The 10,803-nt window shown below is 45.0% G+C and overlaps 1 protein-coding gene across 1 annotated transcript in view; it reads left to right on the forward strand.

The window, feature by feature from the left end:
• Positions 1–4,607: 4,607 nt before the first annotated feature.
• PLXNC1 (plexin C1) overlaps positions 4,608–10,803 on the forward strand; it is a gene marked incomplete at its 5' end in the record, with an annotated part of 115,487 nt that continues 109,291 nt past the window's right edge. Inside the window, 2 exons of the mRNA XM_006096091.2 lie at positions 4,608–4,742; positions 8,056–8,156. Coding sequence (XP_006096153.1) covers positions 4,608–4,742; positions 8,056–8,156 — 236 coding nt within the window. The remainder of the gene's footprint in view (positions 4,743–8,055; positions 8,157–10,803) is intronic.

Here is a 10,803-nt window from a genome sequence, read left to right on the forward strand (position 1 = left end):
AAACCCTGCCCTCTCACCACACCACTCCTCTGCTCAAAACCCTGCAATGGCTCCCTCTTTCTCACCCAGAGTAAGAGGCAACATCTTTACACAGGCCTGCAAGAACCTGTATTATTCACTCTGTTGCCTCACTTCCCACTCTCCTCTACATCGTTTGCTCTGCTCACATCATACTGGCCTCCTCTCAGTGTGGGCCTTTGTACCAGTGGGTCCCTCTTAGACATCATCACACTTTGTCCAGATGTCTAAGTGATGCCATCATCCATTGCAAGTCTCTAAATAAGTATCATCTCAGTGAGTCCTACTGTGAGCATGCACTTTCCAGCTCCTTACCCCTCTTCATTTTGACTTTTATGACTCGATATATATACACTGAGTGGCCAGATTATTATGACCACCTGACATTTGTAAGCAAATTAGCTGTACACTGCATCGTATGGAATATGGAAGCCGAAGGCCTGTTCAAACACCTTTGCTGTCTGTAGTTACCAAGATAAAATGTCTCCAATTTGCACAGGAACACAAGGATTGGACAGTCAAGCAATGGAAAAAAGTCATGTGGTCCGATGAATCATGTTTCCAGTTGCATCATGCAGATGGCAGAGTGAGAATTTAGCAGAAGCAGCATGAAAACATGCACCCCACATGCATGAGTACAACCCTTCAAGCTGGTGGGGGCAGTGTTATGGTTTGGGGCATGTTTTCCTGGCATGATTTGGGCCCTTTAATTCATGTGGAACAACGTCTGAATAGCACAACATACCTAAATATCGTTGCTGATCAAGTTCATCCTATCATGTTGATGGCGTATCCCAATGGAGATGGCTTCTTCCAACAAGACAATGCACCATGTCACGGTGCTCATATTGTGCAGGAGTGGTTTCAAGAATATGAGGGAGACTTTACCTTGCTTAGGTGGCCCCCACAATCACCAGATCTCAATCCAATTGAGCTTTTTTGGGATGAAATTAAAAGAACCATCAGGCAGCTGGTTCCACAACCATCAAATCTCACAGAACTGGACAATGCTATTCATCAGGCATGGTGTCAGATTCCTTGCATCACCTTTCAACATCTCGTGGAATCAAAGCCAGAAGAATCGCCGCAGTATTGAAGGCAAAAGGTGGCCCAACAAAATACTGATGGGGTGGTCATAATAATCTGGCCACTCATGTTCAAATATATCCCACATTCAAAGGCTGTTAAATCGCGTTGTTGAGCCATATTTTCAGAAAAAAATCACTTCACTGTCGTGGTAAACAACCTGCTTCCCTATTTATAACGGTCTGTCCCTCTAGCAACTTCAGTACAAAATTATAGCTAATTTGCCTACAAACGTCAGGTGGTCATAATAATCTGGCCACTCGAGGAAAACCAAGATGGCGGCATAGGTAAACACCGGAAATTGATGCCTCCCACAACCACTTCAAAAATACAACTAAAAGACAAAACGGACATCATCCAGAACCACAGGAAGGCTGGCTGAGTGGAAATTCTACAACTAGAAGGAAAGAGAAAAGCACACTGAGACTCAGAGGAGGTGCAGAAGTAAAGTGCAGAGGTACGGAGGTGCACTTGGAAAGGGCTGGCAACTGAGGACACGGCGCACGTGGAAAGGGCTGGCAGCTGAGGACAGCGCAGGTGGAAAGGGCTGGAAACTGAGGACACGGTTGTCTTTTTCAATCGGGAGGGAGCCTCAAGCTCCTGACTGCTCTGAACTCCAGTTCTGGGCAAGTCTCTGGAGACCCAGACTCATACAGGAGAAACTGGACTGTCTGGCATCGGTCGGAAGTCGAGGGCGGCTTTCTCTCAGAGGTACTTGCAGCGATTACTGGGACACTGAGAAGCAGGGCCTCTTAGGGTAGGACTGAGGAGCAGCCATAGCTGCTTGCTCCACCCTGTTGATCCCCAGAGACCCTGCCCCACCCAAGCTGTGCACAGAGTCTTTTGCATATGAAAGGCCTGGCCCTTTGCAATCTGAAAATTACCTAACAAACTGCAGCTGGGTCAGAGAAACCCAGAACTTCCAAAAGAAGGCCCAAGGCCCCACAGCAGCTTGCATTGCTTCACAGCTGGGCTCCTGCTGGGTAGCCTCAGGCAAAGGCTAAATTAGAACCTCCTTAGAGATCCAAGAGCCAGTGTACCCAGTGGTCAGAGTGGGACCATCCAGATTACAACTCCTCAGATCCATAAGGGACACACTCAGGGGGCAGACTCAGTGAGCACCAAAGCCCCACTGAAGCAAGTCTTGCCCCAGAAGGATTTCTCCAGCACAGAAGTTCTCCCACTGCAGACACAGCTGATTCTCACAGCCAATTGGCCTGGAGGTCAATTCCTCCCAGTGATACCTACAACAATCAAGGCTTAACTACAAAAAGACTGTGCACAAAGCCCACAAAGGGGTGCACCAAGAGTGTCCACCTCAGGTAATTGGGGAGGCTGAGCCACTGGGCCCTATAGGACACGTAGCACACAAAGCCACTCTATCAACACAGGGAAGCATAAAAAATGCAAAAACAAAGAAACAGGTCACAAATGACAGAAATGGAGGAAAGCAAACTACTGGATATAGAGTTCAAAACCACACTTTTAAGGTTTTTCAAGAATTCTCTAGAAACTGCCGATAAACTTAGTGAGACCCTCAAGAAATCTAGTGAGACCCTTGAGGTTATGAAAAAGGACCAACTAGAAATTAAGCATACACTGACTGAAATAAAGAATATTATACAGAGTTCCAACAGCAGACTAGAAGATCGCAAGAACCAATCAAAGATTTGATATACGAAGAAGCAAAAAACACCCAACCGGAAAAACAAAAAGAAAAAAGAATCCAAAAATATGAAGATAGTGTAAGGAGCCTCTGGGACAACTTCAAACGTACCAACATCCGAATTATGGGTGTGCCAGAAGAAGAGAGAGAGCAAGATATTGAAAACCTATTTGAAGAAATAATGACAGAAAACTTCCCCTACCTGGTGAAAGAAATAGACTTCCAAGTCCAGGAAGCGCAGAGAACCCCAAACAAAAGGAATCCAAAGAGGACCACACCAAGACACATCATAATTAAAATGCCAAGAGAAAAAGACAAAGAGAGAATCTTAAAAGCAGCAAGAGAAAAAAAGTCAGTTACCTACAAGGGAGTACCCATATGACTGTCAGCTGATTTCTCAACAGAAACTATGCAGGCCAGAAGGGAGTGGCAAGAAATATTCAAAGTGATGAATAGCAAGAACCTACAACCAAGATTACTTTATCCAGCAAAGCTATCATTCAGAATTGAAGGTCAGATAAAGAGCTTCACAGATAAGAAAAAGCTAAAGGAGTTCATCACTACCAAACCAGTATTACATGAAATGCTGAAAGATATCCTTTAAGAAGAGGAAGAAGAAGAAAAAGGTAAAGATACAAATTATGAACAACAAATACACATCTATCAACAAGTGAATCTAAAAATCAAGGGAATAAATAATCTGATGAACAGAATAAACTGGTGAATATAATAGAATCAGGGGCATAGAAAGGGTGTGGACTGACTATTCTCGGGGCGGTGGGGGGGAGGAGTGTGAGGGGGTGCGGGAAGAGACTGGACAAAAATCATACACCTATGGATGAGGACAGTGGCGGGGAGGTAAGGGCAGAGGGTGGGGTGGGAACCGGGTGGAGGGGAGCCATGGGGGGCGGGGGGAAGAGAACAACTGTAATAATCTGAACAATAAAGATTTAATTAAAAAAATAATAATAATCTGGCCACTCAGTGTGTGTATGTGTATGTGTGTGTGTGTGTGTGTTATATACATATATACACACATATATGTGTGTTTGTGTGTGTGTGTGTGTGTGTGTGTGTGTGTGTATACTTTTTGTTAACTGTTGCCATTTCCCTGCACGCGTGTAAGTTATTTGAGGGCAGGATTCCCGCCCTTCCATCCCCACTGTGTTCACTGCATGGTCCAAACACCTAGAAGATGCCTACTACATAGTGGATGTTCAGTCATGTTTATTGGCTAAAGATAAGTGAAGCTCATGTTTATCCAATTTCAAAGCCAGACTCGCTTACATTTCATATACTAGTATACTGTAAATACATACTCCTTGTTTAGGTCTGGTAACTTGTCCTGATTGCTTTAAAATGCATGACTGTGTAGAATTACATGGGAGAACCAGAATAACCCACGTAAAATATATGTTGAGCTGACTTTCTTTAGTTTTAAGATAAGTCTTGGGCTAATACTAAAGAAGCTGTTACTTGCAGCTTCACAGAAGGCCAATCAGCCATGGTCAGGAATTGTGGACGAGCTTCCACATGTGAGTATATTGCCCAACATTGAAGAGTGGCTGTGTGTGTGTGTGTGTGCATGCACACACCCACACTTGCATGTACATGTGTGACTTTGTCCCATACAAAAGCAGAAATACTGTGCTTATTATTACCAGCCCTGTTGAAGGCAGACATGAGAAGGTGATGAAGGAACATGGTACCTTAGCCAGTATATGTAGTGAGTAAGAAAGGATGTGGTTTTAGAGTTAAGATACAAGTTTTGACACTCTGCTATTCAAAATATTTAATAGAAATCATATTTCTCTTTTTGAAAAATAAAAACCCACAGGTTATTCTTGGTGAGAATTTGACCTCAAATTGTCCAGAGGTTATCTATGAAATTAAAGAAGAAACACCTGTTTTTTACAAACTCGTTCCGCATCCTGAGAAGAATAGCTACATCTATCTAACAGCTGGAAAAGAGGTAGGTTAAAATACTAGTTACTGCTTCTGACTTATGAATACAGAGTGTTTAATTGATGTCATTATCTAGTAGTGAAGCTTTTACTTTGAACTACCGAGTTGAACCATCGCTGCGGGCAATGGTTCACAAGCACAGAATTAAAAACATTACTGTCAGTAACTAAGCAAGAAATATCACCTGTTTAGACAGTGTTATTATTGGCTATATTTCCAATGCCAGGTTTTGCAGAGGAGGGTGTGCTCGCAAATGGCGCACCATCAGCAAGATGACTGAATTTACACATTTATTATGTGGGCACTGAACGGTTAGATGCATTTATGAATATACCCAATAGGATTAGCTTTGGAATTTGGGGTTAATATCAGTTCACAGTCTCATACACATTCATTAACCAGGAAATATATGGCACTTGCCCTCCCTCTCTTAATTTAGCTGGCTGCTTTAGTTTTTCTTCTTGCTTCTGCTTACTGAATTACAAAGGATACCTTTCTACATTTTCTTCATTTTTACAAAGTGCTTCACCAAGGGAAGGGGGAGATAAACTAATTTTTACTGAGTCCCTCCTGACTATGTACTAATTATTATTCTACATATGGTCTCTAGATGAGACACATAGAGTTGTGTACACACACTTATAATAAATAATGTTAATGAAAAGTATTAATAATTTAATGGTATAAAATTACCTTTGTTTTTTATATGAAGAATCTAAGACTTGAAAAGGTTAAATAACTTGCTCAAGGATATATATATATATATATATATATATATATATATATGGGTTAGGCCTGTCAGAACTAGGATATTATGCTCTGATCTTTTAAAGCCCATGATAAATGAGATCAAGTCACAAATTTTTGAAAATTGAACAGGCCATTTTGGCACAGTGTTTTTGACCCATTATTATTTTGAACATACAAAATGCAAAGAATATAATTGAGGCTTACATAATTATATCAGGGCCCAATTTTTCATTCTTTTCCTCTCAAGCACTCTAAGGACTATAGCAATGGAATTAATCTCTATGTGTTGTTAGAGCCACAGAGTAGCTTTGCAAGCACTTATAGTTCCTGGAATTCCTAAAAAGGCCTATTGCTCTTTGCATGTTGAAAAGTCAGTTATGTCTAACTGACCACATCTCGATGGCCACTGGACCTCATATACCTTTGTAAACCAGTTCTTCACTATATGGAATCTCCTTGACCAGCTTGCTTCCCCATTCCAAAACTTTTTATTATATTCTTCCGCAGCATTCCCATATTTGAGAGATTTTTGTCTACTCAAAGAAGTGCATATATTAAGTAACAACTCCCATTCTCAGGCTGTATTTATCAAGGGCATCTAAAGCTAACAGTCAGGGGCCCGCCTATGCTGCCACAAAGCTGATAAAATTCCAGCCCAAAGCACTGACACTTGAAGTCTGGCTTAGTCTGTGCGTGTTTTTCCACTCAGCTTTTTAAAACATTGCAAATCGCTCAGAAGTCCTCATTACCACCTTCCCTGGAACTCAAGACCATAGGATGGGAACACTGTGAGAGCCTCCAATTGCTGACAGATGTTCACTTTCTGAAGGTGAACTGCTCTGGTCTCTGGTCATCCAGCTGACGTCCTGAGGAGACTTTTCCACTGGGCATCGAAGCTGGTTATTCTTACACTCTTCGCGTAGGTTTCCTGCTAGAGATCTTACCAGCGAGACTCTGGTTGGGCCAATACAACCCCAAGGGAGGCAGACCGAAGGAAAACCCTTTCTTAGATTCTTGGGCAAATAGTAATAGCCAAATGAACATGCCCTCATACATCCATAGAATGGTATAATATGTAGCCATTAAAAATAACCACATGGAGATCCATGCATTGCTGTGGAATAGTCACTATCGTGTGTTCAGTTGAAGAAGCAGGTCTAATGTGGTATTTATAGTGTCCTCTCTTTTATATGGAGTTATATGTTTGTTTAACTATAGTGTATGGTAATTCTTACAGAATATTCTAGAGATTCATATTCCACTAAATGCTCTGAGTAAAAATTGTCCTAGGAGCAGCTGCTACTGACTGTCCCCCTGCTGGAGTATCATGATCTCGGCATATTCGAAGGCTCTGAGCCTTGTGCTAAGGAAACCTATTTTGCTTTTTCAGTGTAAGATTTCACATGTTTGTTGGACCGTGGAAACTTTTCTCACATAATAGCAATAGCCAACATTTATTGAGCACTTAGTATGTGCCAGGCAATGTTTGTAATAGCCCCAGGAAGGCTGCAGCACCATCACCATTTCACGGATGAGAAAACAAGGTTAGAGAGCTTATGTGACATTTATGAACCACCCCCTCCCCCAGATTACAAAGATGTTTGTGAGCTACAAGGAAATACCCACATGCTGGTTACCGCTGGCTCGGGCTGGTGGTCCGTCAGTATGTCTGTCAGCAGCACCGAGAACTGTGAAGTGGACGGGCATGGTTATCCTCAATGAAGTCAACTTATTTCTCAGGATCACTCGTTTTCCTCACAGACCCCTCCTAGAACTCTCTGTTTCTCTAATCTTTTAAAGAAGTTACTTATACTTTCTGACAAATATAGCTTCCTGGCCTCACGAGTCCCCCAGGTTTCTTCATTACCTTCAGTGGGTGCCGTGCAACCCTCAGGTCCCTGCCTCCCACCGTCTGCTTCAAGGCTCTGCCTGCCTCTGCCCAGCACTGCGCCCTGTCTGTGGCTTTGTCTGACAACTGGAAGAAGCAACCCCAGGGGCAGGGAATGATTGAAAACTCCCCTGTTGTTGTTTTTTTTACTTTCAACTCCAGGAGAGGGGATGTGAGATGATGGAGCCCAACACTCCCCCACCCCCGCCCCCAGGGATGGAGGCTTCTCCTCACTTCCTTCTCCAGGGACAACCTGGTGCTACTCTGGGTCAGAGCCTTTGCTATTTCCAGATGCTCATTTCCAAGTACCGTTGACTCTGTATGAAGCCAGCTGACCTGATTCCGTGATCCCCTTCGACATCATTCCTAGCAGACCAGAAACTTGACTGCGTATCAGATTCACCTGAGGGGCTTAAAGGTGCAGACTCCTCAGCTGGCCCTAGACCTCCTCAGCTGGAGTCCCCGCAGGGGGCGGCTGGGAATCTGCACTTTCATAAGCTCCCAAGGTGATTCTGATAACCTGTTCCCCACCTTGGGACTTGAGACCCCCGGCCCACTGTTACCGTGGAGATATTCAGAGTGAGCCCATAAACGTACAGGTGGCCCTTCATCAGATAAGGTGTGGCGGTTTTCCTGGTGGTGTTTATCATTCTGTCTGAACCGCTGTCATTGCTCTTTATAGGTGAGGAGAGTTCGAGTTGCAAACTGCAATAAGCACAAGTCCTGTTCGGAGTGCCTCACAGCGGCGGACCCTCACTGCGGCTGGTGCCATTCGCTACAGAGGTACCTCCTGAATGCTTTCTCCCCAGCTCACATCTTCAGAAAAGCGTCACGCGCAGAACACTTGTTGCCCCACTTTAACAATTCGTTCCCACGACCTGGGGGCACTGACCTCTGTGCGACTGAAATATCATTGTGTGAACCGAATTAATTCCCGGAGATGTTGCCAGCCCAGTCAGTGCTTCTCAGTCATTTGACCCGGACCACTCAGGGTCGCCTGCTCTGGGGGTGGGAGGGGCAGGCACGTGGCATAAAGGAGGATGGGCTCGAGCTGTCAGTCTGCTTTTACTTTCTGCCGAGTTCTCCGAGACTCCAGAGACAGGCGAAGGTTCTCCCTCAGGGAAGGTAGAAGAATAGAGCTTTTGAAATTTTTCAAATGAATCCTCATAATGTCACGTATTCGGTTGGTGCAGCGGAAGCCTTATTATTGATGCTGTTGTCTCTGAAAGCACCATACAGCTGTGGGCCTGATGTACAACCTCGGGCTCCGGGCAGAATCTGCCCAGCCTGCTCTTGAATTACGATGCTCACGACCCATCTAGGCTCAGGGGCGACTTGGAGCCGCTTCCTCACCATGGCAGCTCATAGCATCACTGGGACCCGCCTGGTTGGATTCGCTGTTGCCATGGCAACCCAGTACTCGGGCTCTCGCTATAGAAGCAAGGAGGAGAGAGCCTGAACTGCAGCTCAGGCAGGAGAAGAAAAAAACAAACCATAACAGTGTCTGTCAGTTTGGCGCTTTCTGTTTTCAAAGGTAAAAAAGGATAAGAAAGAGTAGAACAGGTGCACGAAGCTGAAGGCTGAACACGGGGAGGTTTGAGGAAAGAAAAGAGGACTAGGAAGAGAATTTGGGAGCCTCAAGGGGATGAAGCCAAGAGCAGTGAAGGGAGGTGGGGGGGGGGAATACAATGTAAACAAGAGGTCCAGGAAACAAACCGAAAATATAGGGGAGGAATTAATTAAGAGTTCACAGAGGACGTCCAAAGCTGAGATGCAGCAAGATGCATAATTGCCTGTGCCTTCCACTGCGCCTCCTTACTGGGCTGTTTCCGTAGAATGGCTGGCAGACAAAAGAAGCAGGGCCAGGAGAATTCTCATGAATAATTGTAACTGGGTAGGAACGTTTTCTTCTTGTCGCCTGCCCAAGAGTAGCATTTAAGGAATTAGCTGATCATGAACAGCATTTCATCATCGCACACCCACTAAGCAGTCTCGCTGTAATCTTTCTGATCCGTTCCACTTATGTAGGTTCCCTGTCTGTATCTGTAGAGCTACATGCAGGAGTTAATTCAGTGCCTGTGGTCGTGACGGAGGTGGTGGTAGTGGTGGTGGTGAGGGTGATTAAATAGCCACACATAGCTAGCGGCTATTGTATTGCAAACACAGGCCATGGGAGATGTCCAGGCTGGTGATATGAATTTGGGAGTTAGTAGTGTTTAGATGGACATAAGGAAGCCTTCAGCCCACATTGGGGAGAGAGTGTAGATTGAGGGGAGAAGTAGTTGGAGAACTGAGCATAGAGGTGGGGCAGTTCTTTGAGGTCAGGGAGCTGAAGAGGAAACAAGACAGGGGGGGGAACAGCCAGAAAGGGAAGAGGAAAAACTGAAGAAGGTGGTCTGGGAAGCCAGGGGGAAGAGGGAGCATCCGCTGTGCCAGATAGTGCTTCGAGGTCAGGCAAGAGAAGGGAGTTGTTCCACTGGACTCAGCAGGTGCTGACTCAGTGGTTCTCAACCTTCTGGCCCTTTAAATACAGTTCCTCATGTTGTGACCCAACCATAAAATTATTTTCGTTGCTACTTCATAACTGTAATGTTGCTACTGTTATGAATCGTAATGTAAATATCTGATATTCAGGATGGTCTTAGGTGACCCCTGTGAAAGGGTCGTTCGACCGCCAAAGGGGTCGAGACCCACAGGTTGAGAACTGCTGTGCTGACTAGTGATTGTGACCAGGACAGTTGGGGAGGTGGTGCCAAACCTGCCAGAAAAGATAACAGGAGGCAGAGCAGAGACAACTCTTTGGAGGAGCTTTGCTGAGAAAGGTAGCAGAAAAGGGAACCGACACTAAAGGAAAAAGTGGAGTCCGGACAGTTTTGTTGTTTACAAGAGGCATGAAGCCACAGTGCATTTTGGGGCTGTTGGGAAAGGTTCAGTAGGGAGGGAGAAACTGACTATGCAGGAGAGAGAAGAGAGCTGTGGACTGTGTCTTTCAGCAGATGAGGGAAAACAGGATCTGTCTAGTACACCAGCGGGGAGGCCAGCCTCACACAGGAACGTGGGACAGTCCTTCTTGGTCATGGGAGGGAAGGTGAGGCTATGGGCCTGGGAACAGGTGGGTGATATAAGAATGCACATGACTTTTCATATTGCTTACATCATTTTCAGTGACTTAAGACAAGTGAGAGTGAGGGGGGGGGGGAGGGAGGAAGCCCTAGGGTTTGAAGGGAGAAGAGAGAGAAGGTGTGAATTAGAGTGGGAGAGAGAAGGAAATGGGAAATAGCGAATCACTACCAGGAAGCTTTGGAGCCCACTTGAGGTGCGTCATCTTGCTTTTGAAGTGAGAGCAGTAAGCATGGTTTTGCTTTCGTAAGCCACATCTGGGTCTGTTGGCATAGTCATAGAGCAGGCGAGAGTTAGACCGAGCCAGGGT

The sequence above is a fragment of the Myotis lucifugus genome, unplaced genomic scaffold (assembly GCF_000147115.1).
Source record: "Myotis lucifugus unplaced genomic scaffold, Myoluc2.0 scaffold_167, whole genome shotgun sequence".
NCBI lineage: Eukaryota > Metazoa > Chordata > Mammalia > Chiroptera > Vespertilionidae > Myotis > Myotis lucifugus.